Here is an 18,416-nt window from a genome sequence, read left to right on the forward strand (position 1 = left end):
CTGTCTTTGCCATTCTCAGGTGAAGAAGATTGTACTGTGGTTTGCACTTGGCGTGTGTTTTGTTGTAAGAGATCTGGAGCAGCTTCCAGAGGCAGCCTTGGTTGGGTTTCTGTGAGCTCTGTATCCTTCCCTCCCCCTTGTTCTGGTGGGTCGGCACACTGTTGCTTGCTGCTTTGTATATGTTAACAAAGGCTGTCTTTCATTTCTTACCTGTGTGATACATATTTTTCCAGTTGTGACCTTTTGTAAACAAAAAGCTTACTTAATGTGTTTTGTTTTCAGAGGGCTTTTCGGTTCCTGCTTCATTGATTGGTTGATTGGGTTTCGCTTGCTTGGGGCCATTGGGAATTGCTTTGTTGTCGCGTGCTCAGTTCTTATCGACATTTATCTCCTTCTGGAGTTTCTGCCTTGTGTAAAAGGGCCTTCCTTTCTTGGGTTTTAGTGTGTCTTTTTATTTTGTTTTGTTTTCAATCCTATTTAGTTTTGTTCTGGAGCTTGAATATTTTCTAATCACACACCTACTCATGCATGCATACATTTAAAGCTTTTATCTATCCACCATTTGTTTTGGTGTGAGGAGAGAGCTAAAGAGCTAATGGAGTCTTCATAGCTAGATAGCCAAATGTCCCACACCTCTTCCTTTCTTTCCCTTTCTAGCTTGACATAATGCTTCCTATATTTGAAATTGCACTACCTAATTCAATCAGTTTTCAAAGTAATGAATTTCAAATCCACTAGCCGTTTCTCGAGAGCCTGATCCATTCTTTTCTTTTAGGATCCTTTCAAGTACAGCTACCCACCGTTAGTAGATGATGACTTCCAGACGCCACTGTGTGAGAATGGGCCCATTACCAGTGAGGACGAAACTTCAAGTAAAGAGGATATAGAAAGTGACGGCAAAGAAACCCTGGAAACCGTTCCTAATGAAGAACAAACAGCTCTGCTAAAGAAGGTAACTGGAGGCAAAGGCTATGCTCTAGCCCCAATTTATAAAATATTTTAATTGCCTAAGAGAAAAATATTTTATGAATGTGATGAATGTGAACCTACCTTGATATAGTTTCTCTATCTCATTTTGTTTAAAGAGCACTTAGTTGGCACTCTTTTCACAAGTAATCAGGGATGAATGATAGAAGACAGATATGATGTTATAATTTAGAACAAATTTAAACACTTAAGGAAAGAATCATGTTACATTTTCTGCAGTGATCTGTTTGTAGCAGGCACTCAACTATATGTTAAGGGTCCTGTTAATATAGCTTACATGTGTCTCTTAGACCTAGTAAACCTAATTAAAAAGTATAATTTGGATTGACTCAAAATAATGTTTACTTTTTTGCCTAATAACATGCCCAAATGTCAGGGTAATAATAAATTTTCAGTGTCTTTTCCCTCTTCATTTTCTTTCCTGTGTCTTTAGCTTAACCCATCCGAACCTACTTCCAAAGTAGAAGAAAATGAAAAAGGCGATTCAAAGATAAAATCTTTCAAGAAACCCTTGAGTGTGTTTAAAGGGCCCTTACTACATATCAGGTACTCTTTAATTTTGTTAGCTACAGATTTAGGACAGATCTTGATCATCTTAAGGGAGCTGCAAAATTTAGAAAACTTCTATACTATTCTTGAAACTATGGAGATAACAAAATTTAAGGTGATCTGAAGTGTTGCCATGGTTCCCATAGTGATATTCTTAGCCACCTTTTTCTTAGTTATTCCACTGAGCCTTTAAGGACCTTCTTTGTGTGTCAGTTAATAAAAATGAATATTCATAAATTTCTAGTCATCTGAATCACCATTACATTCTTTTCTCATATTACTGATACTTGCACAAGTTTAGGTGTGTCAGAAATGCCACTGAAATTGGTCTTTGTTGATTTGACCTTCTAAAAGCCAAAGGTGAACTTGGGAAAATAGGTTTTTGACTAAAGCCCAACTTCAGCGCATGTCTATTTTGCCAGGTTATTTAACCCCAAATATGACTTTTTTATCATTATTTAAAGACATCTTTCCCACCACTGATGCTTTTGCTTGGGAAATCTGTTTAGCCTTAAGTTGATACTACTGCACCAGCCCACTTCAATGCTGATCTAATGTAGCAATTTTGTGCCCCTTTACTTGCAACTTTCCTGTGTAACTGTGCTTTAGACATGTCTTTTTTGAACAATACAGGAGTACTTCAGAAAGTCTATAGAAAATCGAATTAAAAGATAAAGTGGTTTGAATGCAAAAAATTTGTTGAAATCCATGCATAGTTTTCTCATAATGTGCATATTTTGTGGACTTTCTGAAGATCCCTCATACAACCAGACATTCAAAAACTCTAATCTCGGGTACTCTGGTTAACAAGATCAGTTTGGTTATATATAATTTTATTACTGTTATATTTAGATTTATCTCCACAACTTCAGTGTGTGCGTGTGTGCGTGTGTGTGTGCGTGTGTGTGTGACGGGGGGGCACATGTATGAGAGGCACATGTATTTTGTTTCTCATGGTTTTATTTTGCCATTTTTCCCCTTTAGAGTTTGTTTCCATTTTCCCTTATACTGGGAAAATTCCACATTTTGTGTTCCCAGGACGCCTGTGAGAAGTGTAGGCCCTAGCCTCGAAGTGTCCAGGTGGGACAGGAAGAAAGGCGTGGGAGAAGCCGGGCTGCGGCAGGACAGCGTCCAAGGCTGCGCTTTGGCTCTGCCCGCCAGCGCCTGTCCCCTTGGCATGGTCACAGCTGTGATTCCGTGCTGCTTACTGAGAGCAATTCAGAGATCCATCACTTCCCTGGCCTTAAGAGGGAACTCTAACAGGAAGCCAGCAACTGTGCTCATTTTCCATCTTGTCCAGAGCTGGCCACAGCCTTTCTGGGAGAACGCTTCCTCAAAATAGGTGTTCTCTACACGAAGGAATGTCCCTGATGGGCAGATATTCCTGGTAACAACGGATCCATTTAAAGGTGCATCTAAGCAGCAAGGGCTATCTGAAGACTCACCTTAGCTCAGTCATTCACCTTTTTATGCGCAACAGAAATGCTCATTTTTGAGGCACATGATACAGTTTGGCTAACATAATTATAAACTTGGCTTGAGTCTCTTCATTTCTATTTTAGGTCTTGAGCATTACATTGGCGCATGACAGTAAACTTTGAAGTCTGAGGCTTACTGTTTTTACTGTTTGATAAGTTCCCACCCCAAATTGATTTCCGTGTTTACTTTTCTCCTCTATTACTAAGGAAAGCCATTGTGTAATAAGAAATTGTCCTGTTACTTACATGTATCCCTAATGATCTTTCTTTATAAGTTATAGTCTTCTCTGTTAGATATGCCCCATTCTAGTCTTTCTGCAATTAGGTAAACTTGAAGTAGTGATACCTTCTTTGCATTGATTATAATCCATAACCTTCCCAAGAGTTGAAATAAATGCATCTTAAAATTGCATTGATTATAGGGTTGATACAGAATCTTCCTAATTCTGATTTCTATTCTTCTTTATTATGCTTCTGATATTAGGGAAAACCAGAGGACTTCTTAAATAACAGATATTGAATCAGTAAGATTAAAATATAAAATCATATTCGATAATTGTTTGTAGTCCTTTTAGTAAAATCTCTTTATCCAAATGAGCATAAAATATTAACCAAATATTTTTCTTAAAGTTAGCAATTAGATTGTCATTTATTCTGAGTAATATAAATTCTTTGTGTTTTTGTCACCATGTAGCCCAGCTGAAGAACTGTATTTTGGAAGTACAGAATCTGGAGAGAAGAAAACTTTAATAGTGTTGACAAATGTAACTAAAAATATAGTGGCCTTTAAGGTAAATATCTGAAAGATGTAATAAACAAATTGTGGAAATATAACATAGGAAGTGATTCTAGGCATATTCTAATTGAAAGACAGATAACTTTGAACTTGCACGGTGTTGTCATTTATATTTTTTGGCATGTTGTACTACCTTCTACTTTTTTAAAGATTTATTTATTTATTTGAAAGACTTACAGAGAGAGAGGCAGAGACCGAGAGAGAGAGAAAGAGAGAGAGAGATCTTCTATCCACTGGTTCACTCTTCAGATGGCCGCAATGGCTGGGGCTGCGCTAGGCTGAAGCTAGGAACCAGGAGCATCTTCAAGGTCTCCCACATGAGTAGCAGGAGGCCAAGTACTTAGGCCATTTTTAGCTGCTTTCCCTGGCCATTAGCAGCGAGCTGGATTAGAAGTGGCGCAGCAAGAACAGGAACCAGCACCCGTATGGGATGCCAGCGTCATAGGCAGCAGCTTTACCTACGATGCCACGACGCTGGCCCCCTACCTTATACTTGTAACCGAGCAGTATAACTTATCTAAAATTTTCCCTGGGATCTATATCTCAACCTTTTCTTTTAAATTTTTATTTATTTATTTATTTTTATTTGAAAGGCAGAGAGACAGACACAGATCCTCCAAATGCTTGTTCACTCCCCAAATGCCCACAACAGCCAGAGCAGGGTCAGGCCAAAGCTGGGAGCCACAAACTCAATTGGGTCTCCCACAAGTGTGGCAGGGCCTCAGGTACTTGAGCCATCACCGGCTGCACAGCAGCATGAAGCTAGAGTCAGAAGCAGAGTGCTCCGCTGTAGGATGCAGGCATCTCAAGCAGCATGTTCACCGCCGTACCCATGCCTGCCCCATGTGTCACAACCTTAAAAGTGCAGTAATGGGCTAATATCCAAACCAGTGCTAGGATTTAGAATTTTCTAGAAATAAAAACCCTAGAATAACCACTCTTTGTTATATGAATAATTTAATTTGTAATAACAGTGGAAGGTAAAACTATAAAATCCAAAGCAGAGTATTCTGGAGGGTAATTAATATGGAATGCTAACCTGATCCTGAGCAGGACTGCGTCCAGCACTGCCCTGAACTGTACAGCGTAAATCCTCCGTTTGACTTCGATGCAGCTGCTAGGAGGTGCTGGATAGGCTCCGATTATCTACTGCTTTGATTTTCTGAGCACTTGTGTAATGTGCTCTAATGGGCATTGTTTTGTGAATTTGCATCACTAAATTCAGGCCATTAAACAAATATTTAACGCATGGATTAATATTTTTATTGAAGAGGAAGGCTAAGTGACTTAGATATAGGTCAAGATGCTTTTATCCCCTTGGGAGGAAAAATATGCATTGTGTGCATAACCACCAAAGCTGCTCTGCAGACTCTGATCATTCATTATTAACTTCCGGGGTTTTTTTCCAAGTCGTTCTTAAACCACTTCGCCCCTGAAAAAATGAAGGTTGTGATGTGACTAACTGTATTTATAAACAGGTGAGAACAACTGCTCCGGAAAAATACAGAGTCAAGCCAAGCAACAGCAGCTGTGACCCTGGTGCATCGGTGGATATAATTGTATCTCCCCATGGGGGTGAGTTGTCAGCTGGGGGCCACAGCAGGTGTGGTAGGGGCGGAGCTTGGAGTTGGGTGCCAGCATGCGGAGCTACCAGCTAGAAACTAGAGAACAAAAGATATCAGCAAGTCTCCTCACCTCACTCTAGGCATCCTTGTCTCACATGTAAAATGAGAAGATCAAAAGGGTCCCCGAAGCCCTTTTTTTTTTTTTTTTTTTTTTGACAGGCAGAGTGGACAGTGAGAGAGAGAGACAGAGAGAAAGGTCTTCCTTTGCCATTGGTTCACCCTCCAATGGCCGCCACGGCCGGCGCACCGCGCTGATCCGATGGCAGGAGCCAGGAGCCAGGTGCTTCTCCTGGTCTCCCATGGGTGCAGGGCCCAAGTACTTGGGCCATCCTCCACTGCACTCCCTGGCCACAGCAGAGAGCTGGCCTGGAAGAGGGGCAACCGGGACAGAATCCAGCGTCCTGATCCGGACTAGAACCTGGTGAGCCGCGGCGCCGGCCCTACCCCGAAGCCCTTTTCCAGCATTAAAATATAATTATTTTTATAGAATAACATTGTTTAAATGGACAAGAATTAAAATTGAATTTCAGAAAAGCAAGAATTCTCCTTATTAGAATTTCTTTTTTCTTTTTTAAGGTAGTTCCATTTTCTTCTTTTTTCTTTATGTTGTATTCTATAACGCCTCAGGCCACATATTCAGCTCCTTGTAAAGCTTCCTGTTTGGGCGCTGAGTTATCTTTTTGAAATGCAGGTTTCATAGTCTCTGCCCAAGACCGTTTTCTGATCATGGCCGCAGAAATGGAACAGTCATCTGGCACAGGGCCAGCAGAATTGACGCAGTTCTGGAAACAAGTTCCCAGAAACAAAGTGATGGAGCACAGGTAAGCGTTTACGCACAGAACGAAAACGTGCCTCCGTGAGCTAGGCGGCATCGCTCCCCTCCCGCGTCTGGCAGGCACCAAAGCATTCCGTGTGGGCCGGGAACTCTGCAAGGCTCTAGGGACACCCAGAGGAATGGCCCAGAGCTGCTAATGGAGAGCGCTAATAGAGAGGCTCGCTGGCAGGCCTGCGCACGAGTCTGGATCTGTCCAGAGCGCACACACAGATCTCCATCTAAGCAACTCCCCTGGTAGGAACAGTCACCCTCTGTGCTGTCACATTAGTGCCAGCATTGTTTGTAAGTGTGAAAGGTTGGAAAGTAACAACCGAAATGGCCACTGGTGAAGCAACAGTGAGATACATTACGCAGTGTCCATGCTACAGAGGACCCCATAGCCGCTCAGAAAGGCACGGTAAGTCTGTTTGTTCTGACTTGGAAAGACATCTGTGATGTCTTCTTAGAGAAAAGCTGCAGTCACACAAAAATATGCCTGACATAAGAGGGGGAAAAGCTGTGAGTGTGTACGTATATATGTGTGTGTGCATGTGAGCGTGTCAGTTGTGACAGAGGTTTTGAAAAGGCATAGAGAAAAGAAAGAATTAAAGCATTCCCAGTTTTGTTCCCCATTGGACATTTGTCAACGTCTAGAGACATTTTTGGTTGTCACAACGAGGGGGTGGGGTAGTGTGGCAGGGCACGGGAGCCCAAGGATGCCACTGAAGCTGCAGTGCACGGGACGGCGCATTCCAGGCGCGAATGTCAGGAGTGTTGAGGTGAGAAGCCCTGGCTCACACACCAGTTAAGGATGGCCCCTCTGACAACACTTCAGCAGGACCTCAAGGAACTGAGAAAGGGGCCCCATAGATAATTGGACAAAGAACCTTCCACCAGAAGGAAGAGCAAGCAACAAAGGAGTGTTCTGAAACTGTATGAGGCACAGCAAGGAAGTTAGTGTTGCTTGACTTCAGTAAAGGAAGAGGGCGGCAGGAGATGGGGACAAAGATAGCAGGCCCCCAGAGCATTGCCACAGTGAGGACTGCCGAGTTCAAGGGCAGAAACCATGTGTCTGGGCAGAGCACAGCCACACGATGACACAGCTTATTTTGCAAAGGACCCTTCTGGGGCCGTGTAGGGAATAGTTGGCAGGTGCAGGCACGAGCGCTGCTGAGGATGTCACACTGGAGTAGTGGTGGGTGTGGGCTCCATGGTGCCAGATGTTTTAGTTTCATCCACTCATGCAGTCATGAAGCCCACCTTTAGAGGGAGGGAGAGGGAGAGGGATTTTAAAAACCCTCTTAAGACATGACAAACTGGAAAACCTAGTTGTCATGGCTGAATGGAATGAAAAAAGGGGTTAAAAGAAAATAAGTGTGGCTGGAACAAAAAATGAGAAGATCCATAATAAGAAAGCAAGCTGGAGAGGCAGGCGAGGTCAGAGGAGGAGTTCACCTCCATCATAAACTGACACCCGATCTGATGTGCCTTTTTCAAGGTCACCCAGTCAGCTATGTGCTTAATAAAGTGGAAGTGAGCAAGCAAGGGCCCAGGGAGACAGGTGTTATTTCAGTTGTCACAGCCAGAGGGGAAAAGTTAGACCTAGCTGGGAGAATTTTGTGGCAGTCATAACAGAGCCCAGAATTAGAGAGAGAGAGAGAGAGAGAGAGAGAGAGTGAGAGAGAGAGAGAATGCTAGCTTTCATCCACTGGTTCACTCTCCAAATGGCTGCAATTGCTGGAGCTGGACCAGGAGCTTCCTCTGGGTCTCCCACGTGGGTGCAGGGGCCCAAGCACTTGGGCCATCTTCCACTGCTTTCCCAGGAGCATTAGCAGGGAGCTGGATCAGAAGTGGAGCAGTCTGGCCTCGAACTGGCACACATATGGGATGCCAGCACCATAGTCAGTGGCTTTAACTGCTACACCACAGCACCTACCCCTAGAAGAATACTTTACGAGGGAAGAAGTAACCAGTGGTACCAAGTGCTGCCAATGCTGGTCCAGGAGCATGATATGTGGGCAGTGCCCTTGGTGGTGACATTATTGATGTGCGAACAGAGAGCACTTTCAGGCAACCAGGAGCCACGTTGGAGAGAGGGGTCAGATAGTAAGGAACTGGAAGCGGGGAGACCATGCTGGAGGCGTGGCTGGTCAAACAGGGGCTGAGGTAACATTTGGAAGAAGGAATGTGGCATTAATGAAGGTATTGTTTGGGGGTCTGTAATGGGCAAGAAGTGAGCACTGTTTAAAAGCCCAGAGCTAGGTCCATCGGAGGAGAGGCCAAACATAAGAGAGAGAGGCCACTGGCAGTTCCATTCCTGAGAAGGCTGGAAGGGTTGGAACCAAAAGGAGGGGTGGGGGTGTCAGCCTTAGTGGGAAGGAGGAGGTAAAGCAGACAGAGGTCAGGCTCAGAGTGTTCCACTTGATTTACATCGGTGTCTACATGTTCCCATTTTCCAGTTCATTCTACAGGAGGGCCTATTGTTCTTCCTTGTGCTTCTCTGATCAAAGGCATGGTGACGGGAATACTTTGAAAGGCTAAGACACCGATATAAAAGGTGTTGGAGATTAATTTGAAACTCTTATGAAATGGTTCCTCCAAATGAGGGTTCTGGGGGCTTTTGAGTAAGTGTTACACTGTTGTCCGTCTTCCCAGTTCCTAACAGTTAGGAAAGCGGCAGGGAGGCCTAGGGAGTTCTGCTGTCTCCCATCTAGAAAGTGTGGTTGCCTTCCAGTCATGAGATATTTGCATGAATTCTGCGGAATTCCTTGTAAGAAAATCTTCCTGGGGAATCCTGTGGGTTATTGATTAGCCTCGGTGACCTCTTCTGTCCTTTTTACACGGAAAAAGCAGCTGCATGATAAATATCCACTAAGCTGCTGCCGAAGGCAAAGCAGGATAGAGGGATGAGGGCTTTCACCTCTGTGACACAGACTTCTGCATTTAACTCTTTTCAGTTTCTATTTTACTCTTATAAGAAAATTAATGGGGGCTGGCGCTGTGGCGCAGCAGTTTAACGCCCAGGCCTGAAGCGCCAGCATCCCATATGGGCGCCGGTTCGAGACCCTGCTGCTCCATTTCCAATCCAGCTTTCTGCTATGGCCTGGGAAAGCAGTACAAGATGACCCGAGTCCTTGGGCCCCTGTACCTGTGAGGGAGACTTGGAGGAAGGTCCTGGCTCCTGGCTTCGGATCGGCACAGCTCCGGCTGTTGCGGCCAATTGGGGAGTGAACTAGCAGATGGAAGACCTCTCTCTCTCTGCCTCTCCTCTCTCTGTGTAACTCTTTCAAATAAATAAATAAATATTAAAAAAAGAAATAAAATTTATGGAGGGGCCCACTTTGTGGTATAGAGGGTTAAGCTGCCACGTGCAGTGCCGGCATCCCTTACAGGCACCAGTTCGAGTCCGTGCTGCTCCACTTCCAATCCAGCTCCCTGCCAATGCACCTGGGAAAGCAATAGAAAATGGCGCAAGTCCTTGGGCCTCTGCACCCATGTGGGAGACCAGGATGAAGCTCCTGGCTCCTGGCTCCTGGCTTTGGCTTGACCTATCCCTGGCTTTGCAGCCATTTGAGGAGTGAACCAGTAGATAGAAGATCTCTCTCAATCTCTCTCTCTCTCTCTCTTTCAAATAAATAAAATAAAGTGTTTTAAAAAAGAAAATTCATTGAAACTTTTAAAGAGTTAATGTCTTTGGATTTTTGTAGGTTAAGATGCCATACTGTTGAGAGCAGTAAACCAAACACTCTTACGTTAAAAGACAACGCTTTTAACATGTCAGATAAAACCGGTGAAGATATATATCTGCAAGTAAGTGTACTTTCTTCCTAACTATAACATGTTAGTTGTAAAAAGGTAAGCAACCTTAGAAACCCATTCTCACCCGCTGACCTAAGGAGAAACCATCAGTAGAGACACACCGGAGATGCTCTCTTCTTTGTAAAAAGACACCAAATCAGAAGTGATATGTGGTGAGTTACTTTTGGAGACCTACTAACCTTTTAAATGCTCTGGCCATTTTAATTTGGGTAGGGACCAATAGCAAAATACAGGTGTTTGGGGGAGTAGCCAAGAATTGGCTTTTGAGACCAAAAGTACCAAGTAGTACATTACAATTTGAAGGGCAGGAAGGCTCGCTTTCTGAATAGCTGCTGCTAGCTCGGGGCTTGTGCATCTCCAGGAAGTGATTGCTCTGCTCCTGTCTCAACTTGAAAATGAGACCTTTCACAATGAGAATAAGCAGAGGCCAATCCATCCACTGAGCAAATCTCACACCTCATTGCACATCTAGCTCGCAGCCTTTCAGAGTAGGCGAGCCCCATCCCTTGTATGTGTGGATTTCGAATATTCCTGTTTGTCATTCCCATGATTAATGACCATTTTATTGATGCAGATCTTTCATCCCTTTTTGCCTCTTCAGCTCAATCGTTTACTAGAAAGCAATAGGAAGCTTGAAGACCAAGTTCAGCGATGTATCTGGTTCCAGCAGCTACTGCTTTCTTTAACCCTGCTCTTGCTTGCTGTTGTCGTCTCTTTCTTCTATTCACTGTTGAGTTAAAGAAGTGGTGCCTGGTCGGCAACATGGCTCCTTCAACCATTAGTTGGAAAAAGTAACAGACCCAAAACTTCTCCACCAAGCTACTAAAAAATCTTGCACATCTGTGCTTCCTCAAAGGAAATACGCAGCACGTAGAGGGGTGTAACACTTACATCTCTTGAAAATAAACTGCTCGAATAAAGAGATGCTGAAGAAATGATTAGAGACTGTGATAGTTGGGAAAGTAAGTAAAGGCGTATGCATTGTGTAAATTAGTAGTTTAAATATAACTTATTTTTTCCTTTTGATTTGAACACTTTTGAAGCTTAAGTCTTCTCCTGTAAATACATTAGCAAAATGGGAAAGTGGAAGTAACATGCTTTGTTGCAGCCAAAATATGTAGTCCGCATTTTTATGACAGAATTATTCTAGCTGAGCCGACTTACTAGCTTTTCTATACTATGTATATAGAAGAACGTGTATATTGAAGAAGAAGACATACAGAGTAATTTATGTAATCATGACTTTGTAATTTTGAGAATTACTTCCCAACGATAGTCAATATTCTTTTGGAATGTAAACCTATTTAATGCCAAACCACCTTAGCCTTTATTTCTCAGTGTTCCATGACGGCCTGCCTTTTATTCATCTCAGGCTTTTTTAGGAACACTCGCATTCTGTTAGAATTTGGAAAACTAAGTGTGGTTGGTTTTTTCTTCCGATTCTGTTAGTAATACCCAGAAGGAAAGTCTCCTCGAGCTGCCTCCCTTTCCAGTCATTTCTATGCAGCTGCCTGTTGTCCACTGTGGCTGGACACTGAACCTTTTGCCTAATTAATTCTAAAGGCCTGATCTTCACCCTCATTCCAGAGCACAGGAGCCTCTCTGGGAACACGAACTGCATTTTCACTGTCATTTCTAAAGGAAAGGCATTAGATAAAACTTTGTGAAAAAAATGGATTTTGAGATGCTAAGTAAGTATGATTAATTTGCCTTTCAAAATGTTCCTTGTTAATATCAGCCATGAGAAGGAACCCCACAAAAGGAAAAAAACAAAAAAACACAGACGCTCAAGTGTCAGCTCTCCATTTAGAGGATGAAAAGTAAAACTCGTGATCGACTGAAAAACCGTCAGACCAGGGCAAATGAAGTTGCCGGCTACTCTGCCTTTGGCACAGTAATACCCGTCCAGTACGGTTCGTAAATTCCTAAAAAGACACACCTTGCAGGAGCAGAGGCTAAGGAAGTTCGCTTCTTTTCTCATTAATACGACCTACTTCAGTCACATGTACATCTACTTTATATGAAAGAAAAATAGTATGCCTGTAAAATAAATTTTGAGTCTCGATGGAGCCACGTCTTGGAGATTTGTTGTTCTTTGTTCTGAGGTGCAGTGTTGTTGGTTTGGATCCTGAAGAAGTGGATTCCCAAACTGAGTTTTGGAGAATGATACAGTAGGAGCTTCGAAAGTAACCGAGGAAATAAACCCTTAAAAGGACACTGGTGTGATACCCGGTCTTAATTTGGGCTTTTCTGTTTCAGTTTGCCACCCCCAGATGTGAAACGGACTACAGTCCACCCTAAGTGCCGTGCACAGTATAGCCCTGTGTGTACACACAGTGGCTTCCCTTACATGGTAGATTTTTGGCCTTAATATAATCTAATCCTAAAGTATTTGTGTGTGTTTTTGTTCCTCAGCAAATAAGTAAATGAGGACAGAATTAGCCAAGATTGGAAATGTATTGTCTTAACGGTGTCCCTTTAATGTTTCTATGAAAATTATGTTGGCTTGCTGAACTATCCTTTGCTTGAGTCGGGTCAGTTGAATTTATTTAATAACATATCCTGTTGACATTTGTGCATCTGTTAAATGTGACTAAGCAGAATTACTGAAAATTAACTACCAAATCAAAAGCATCTAAACTTTTGTACTTGTCTTGATTAATCATACACATTTACGTTTGATTTTATACTGTCTTCATTTGATTTGATTTAATCACACATGCATGATTATTTTTGCTACTTGAATCAGTTTTATTTTTAATCATGCCATTACCTGTTCATGACCATATTACCAAGGACTGGCTTTTGAATTTAGTTTTTAGTTTTCACTTGGGAATGGATATTGATAGATTTTTCCATGAAAACATTAATGAAATATCATTAGCTTGATCTGCAAGTAGTCTAAAAATGCGATGCTGGTAAACCTGGCCTCAAATTTCATAACACCATAACTGTTTTTATATCTTGCCACTAATTTTGACTGGATTTATTAGCACTTTATTGTACAATTACAAAAAAAATATATTCCTAGAATTGTTGCCAGTGTAATTTCTCTAATGTTCTGGTGCTTTTCATATATTTTCAGTATTTTTATTACTATATTGGTATTTTCTTTGTATAAATTGATCAAAAGAACATGTTTTCTATTTTAATATGTTTTAGAAAAATAATTACATTTATGAAATAAACATCATCAGGAAAAAACTTCTGGTCTCTAATTGATAAAACTTCTTAAAGACAATCAGACCATAGTAGTTCCTTCTGGATCTGCTTTGCATTTTCATAAGGACAGCTCTGCAGGTTTCTAACCATGCAGTCAGATGTCAGGCGAGTGTCCTGTAGTGTGTCGTCGTCCCCATGCTGGGTCTGGCTGCTCTTCAGTGCGGTTCTCTGTTTCCCCTAACTTAGCAGCAGAGTCACTGTCAGGGCTTGGGGCTCATTACTGAATTGTCCCAGTCCTAGCATCCACACACCTTCCTGCCTCCGGGGAGCACTCAGGAAGCAGCTATCGAGAAGTTCTGCCTGGCTACTGGGCACACTAAAGATGACAGTGTGACACTGACCATTCCTGAAATCTGGCATGTAGGCCTGGCCCAAGGCATGGGGGACAATGGGAGGAGCCACAAATCAGCCCAGGATGGTGACAGAAGAGGCCCTCTGGTTGCTGATATCTGGTCCTCTCCCCACTGGAAGACACAGCCTCCAAAAAGGCAGCAACCTCCCTAAAAATTCCATGAATAGGACTGCTTCCTCTTCGATACTTAAGAGGCAGAGATGGGAAATCAGGTGGGTGAAGAGTCCAAAGCATGGATAAATCAACATGGAGCTGCAAGTTAGCCTATCAGGGAATGCCATAGCAGCCTGGGCCTGGGGGGGCCTGGTCTCCTCTCCCAAAGGACATGATTTCCTAGCAAGTGTGCCCCTGAGTTACGGAGAATGACATAGTAGGAGCTTCAAAAGTAACCGAGGAAATCAAACCTTAAAAGGACACTGGGTAAATCTCCAGCTAGGAATGGGTTGATGGTTTTACCAGGAGACTTCAGCTCTCTCTTCCCTAAATGTTCACCACCAGCTCCAGGTTTCAAAACCCAAATGGGAGCCGCCAGAAGCTTAGGGCTCCCGTTCTCTTCCTGGCTCTAAGGGACAGATTGGAAATCTTTCCACCCATGCCAGCCAAGTCGATGGCAGTTAGGAATGAGGGTGCTGAGGGCAGGGCCCCTGTCTGCCACTTGGGAAAGTTAACCTGCCACGGGCTGATTAGTGTGAATGGCAGGAGACCGCACAGGGATGGCGTCCATGGAGTGCAGCCTGGTTTTGCTGCTGCCACCTCCACAGCCTTCCAGCCGAGCCTCCTAGAACTGTCACACTTGACTTATTTCCCAGAATAGCCCACCTCATTCCAAACCAAGTGGCAGGCACTCTCCAAACTTTGCCTTACTTTGTATTCCTATCCTTGCCTTCTTAGCACTTTAATAAAATTATCACACTGGATCTGTCACATCTGCATCTTGGAGTTGTCCTTATATTGAATAAAAATTACCTCCCTGGGGCAGGCGTTGTGGTTCAGTGGATTCCCACATCCCATATCGGAGTGCTAGTTCAAGTGGTTCCTCCACTTCCAACCCAGCTTCCTGTTAATACACCCTGGGAGGTCGCAGATAATGGCTTAAGTACTTGGGTCCCTGTCACCCACATGGGAGACCCAGATGGAGGAGTTTCTGGTTCCTGGCTTTGGTCTGGCCCAGCTGGGGCTATTGTAGGCATTGGGGCTGTGAACCAGTGGATGGAGAATCAAGCAATCTCTCAATCTCTCCTTCTCCCTCTCCCTGTCCTTCTCCCGCTTCTGCTCACTCTGCCTTTCAAATAGAAAATGAATAAACATTTTAAAAATTACCTCCCTGTGATGTCCAAAAAGTCTCTCATACCTTCCCTGCCCCATTCATGTCCCCTGCCATGAAGAGTAAAACTAATTTCTTGCACAACTTAATATATTTGACGACAACAGGTTTAGCAGACAACAATACAGAGGAATATCTCCCTGACCCACAGGGACAAGGAATATGCACATTTTCAAGTCTGTAGAGGGAGAGTTTGAGTGGTCCTTGAAACTTGAGCAGTTTTTCCATGCTCCTTTGTCCCGAGAATTCTGGGAATACATAAGATCTTGTTTATTTCAGATGAGGAAGCCAAAGGTTCAAGAATTAATTCTCTTTCCCAAGGGCACATGACTAATCAGTTTCAGAGCCAAGTTGAACTAGTCTCCCACATACAAGTGCTTGTTGGTTATAACTACACAGAGCTGTCTGTCTGAGTTATACATTCAACTGTTGAATGGGTAAGTTTGACAGGATAGGAAGAAAAGAGAATGAAGATAATACTACAGGAGGAGAAGTGACAGAACAGCCACTTTAAAGATTTATTTATTTACTTATTTATTTAAAGAGTTACAGAGAAGCAGAGGCAGAGAGAGAGAGAGAGAGAGAGAGAGGTCTTTCATCCACTGGTTCACTCTCCAAATGGCTGCAACAGCCAAATCTGAGCCGATCCGAAACTAGGAGCCAGGAGCTTCTTCCAGGTCTTCCACATGGGTTCAGGGGCCCAAGGACTTGGGCCATCTTCTACTGCTTTCCCAGGCCATAGCAGAGAGCTGGATCAGAAGTGGAGCAGCCGGGACTCAAACCGGCACCCATATGGGAAGCTGGTGCTGCAGTCAGTGGCTTGACCTGCTACAGGATGGCGTATTTTGATGTGCACCATCAACCTTCAAGACTACTCTGTAGAAGGGCATATAGTAGGGTATTTTGCCACTAGTAGTCTCAAAATCATTATACCATGACCCTTACAAGTCAGGTGCATATGTGAGTCTACTCATTTTCTATTGCCGTATAACAAACTTCTGCCAACTTAGCAACTTAAAACAACACCAATGTATTATCTCAGAGTTTCTGTGGGTTAAGTCTGGTGCAGTATGCCCGGCTTCTCTGCTCAGGGTCTCACAAGTCTGACTGCACCCTCCCTGGAGAAAGACCTACCTTCAACTTCTTGGCAGAATTCATTTCCTCATGGCTGTAGGACTCATCATGTTGATTTCTTACTGGCAAGAGGGACTGCTCTCAGACCCTAGCCACTTCTCCCAGGTCTTTGTTCTGTGGTCCCCATCATATATATAAACTGCGTGCCCACACTCAAGGAGAAAGGTTATACAAGGGATGGGACCTACCAACTCGTCCAGGTCAGTCCCTAGGAAATGGAGACCAAGAACAGTGAACTCAGCTTACCCAGTCTGATTGACAGCTTTGAGCTCACAGATGTTCCACACCTCAAAGGCAATAGGCTAGAGCTTTCACATTAGGCACCAAGTGACAGGCATGGGGACAACAGATCTCTATCCTACTTGGCTCTCTCTAGTCTCACAACTTCCATTCATAAAAGTATTCAACTTTTACCAAAAAAAGAAATTGTTAAAGAAAAGTATGTACTCACTACTTTTCACTTTTACTCAGTCATAAAATAGACATAAGAGTCTTGCAATGAATTCACTAGGACAAAGAGCACTTCCAGTAATTGTGTGCTTTTATAAATGAAGCTCTAGTGAAAAAGCTGGCTTTTTTTAACTTTCCCTCTTCTTTCAGAATAATTCATTCACTTTATTTAATGTAAGTGAATGGTCTTAGACTAACTATGCTCTTTGAAGGTAGCAATGAAATGATTAAAACTTTAAAAAAAAAAAAAGGAAAGCATCCTATTCTTATAGAGACTTACATCATGATTTGCAGCCTTTATACTGTCCAATTTACTTTGAATCAAATTCCAGTCCCTTGAATTCTGCTTCAGAAAGTTCCCTGCACATTTTCAGGTAATTCTGAAGCTGTGTGTACCTGTAAAAATCTCATGGATTCATTTTTAAAACCTTGAATACTTTTTGGAAGTCAAATATGGATGTGTGTGTATATATATATGTATGTTTGTTGTCGCTCCCCCTCTTCGTGGAGGAACGACACAGGACCCTGCGCTGTTCTTTCGTCTGCTCGGCCCTCCCCGGGTTTGCTGCTGGTTCTTCCCGGGTTGGCTACTATCCCTTCCACCTCCGTGGAAGGGCAGTTCCCCCTGGCCGCATTCCCCACTTCCGCAGGGGAGCGGCACACCGCCGGCCGGCTTTCTCGGGGGCTGCACGGGTTCCCTTAGATGTTCCCCATAGATGTTCCTGGTGCATGCCGTCTCTCTCCTCCTTTATAGTCCTCCTCCGCCAATCCTAACTCGGCTGCCCACACGCCGAGTACGCTGCTCTCCTCCAATCAGGAGCAAGTCCTACAGTTTATTAGTTGAACTGGAGGCAGCTGTGCGGAAGCTGTTTACTTCTCTCCCAGCGCCATATTGTGGGAGAGCAGATGCATAGAATAAGTCTTAATTCCAGTAACTCAGTCTAGTCCGGCTGCTCCCCACAGATCCCCCTTTCTTTTTATTTTTGGCGTTGATACGCGCCTGTCTTCGGTGTCCCGCGGCACACACTCTGCTCTACTTGCTAGAGTTGCCACAGGCTCTTACAAGTCCTATCAATCAGGAAAACCGAATCCGGGTCCTCTCTTCGCCATTGTGAGGAGGTTTTTAGGCGCTGATGCGTGCCTGTGTTCGGTGCCCTGCAGCGCATGCTCTGCTCTGCTAGAACTGCCTGCAGGTGCTTACAAAACCTATCAGGCAAACCGAATCCAAGCCTTCTCATTGCCGTATTGTGGGGGAGACTTATTAGTGTTGGTTCGTGCCTATCTTCGGTGACCTGCAGCTCATACTCTGGTCGAGCTGCTTGCTGGCGCTTACTGCCTTAATTAGGCAGACCGAATCCAAGCTTTCTCATTGTATTGTGGGGAAGCCTTACTGATGTTAATTCGTGCCTGTCTTCGGTGACCTGCGGCGCATAAGCTGCTAGCTGTCCGCAGGTGCTCATCGCCTCACTTGATTAGGCAGACCGAATCCAAGCTCTCACATTGCAGTGTTGTAGGGAGGCCTTTTTATTTCTCTATTTCTCTATCTCCGGGCATTCCTATTTCTCCCATTTTACTTCTATCTTCCAGCATTCCTATTTTTCTCACTTTACTTCTAAACTTCTGTTTCTCTTATCCCTGCGGCTTTCCGGCACCTCGCCCCGCCGGCGGGTTCCCGGCTCTGCGCCGCTTCAGCCCGCGCGCCTCTCTCATCTGCGCAGCTTCCCGGCTTTGCGCGGCTTGGCTTCGCGCGCTCCGCGGTCTCCACGCTTAACCCTTTCGCGTCTGAACCACGGCCTACGCCAGCGTTCCCTATCTATTCACGCCCCGTGCTCTCTGCACGCGGCGGCTTCCGCGAGTAACACAGCG

General features: G+C 43.9%; 1 protein-coding gene across 9 annotated transcripts in view; it reads left to right on the forward strand.

Moving 5' to 3' along the window:
• The window catches only part of MOSPD2 (motile sperm domain containing 2), a 74,498-nt gene that overhangs the window by 38,610 nt on the left and 17,472 nt on the right, over nucleotides 1-18,416 (forward strand). For 6 of the 9 annotated variants that reach the window (XR_016228340.1, XR_016228341.1, XM_008272358.5 and 3 more), the window contains 6 exons: nucleotides 776-952; nucleotides 1,421-1,533; nucleotides 3,709-3,805; nucleotides 5,289-5,385; nucleotides 6,127-6,256; nucleotides 9,957-10,059. Coding sequence is in view for 7 of the 9 variants with exons in the window: in XM_008272358.5 (XP_008270580.2) it covers nucleotides 776-952; nucleotides 1,421-1,533; nucleotides 3,709-3,805; nucleotides 5,289-5,385; nucleotides 6,127-6,256; nucleotides 9,957-10,059 (717 nt within the window). In the remaining 2 variants the exon portion in view is untranslated. The other 3 variants (XM_008272359.5, XM_089324790.1, XM_089324788.1) reach the window with 2 other exon arrangements.

Source organism: Oryctolagus cuniculus, chromosome X (genome assembly GCF_051225735.1).
Source record: "Oryctolagus cuniculus isolate XC-2025 breed Fujian yellow rabbit chromosome X, ASM5122573v1, whole genome shotgun sequence".
Lineage (NCBI taxonomy): Eukaryota > Metazoa > Chordata > Mammalia > Lagomorpha > Leporidae > Oryctolagus > Oryctolagus cuniculus.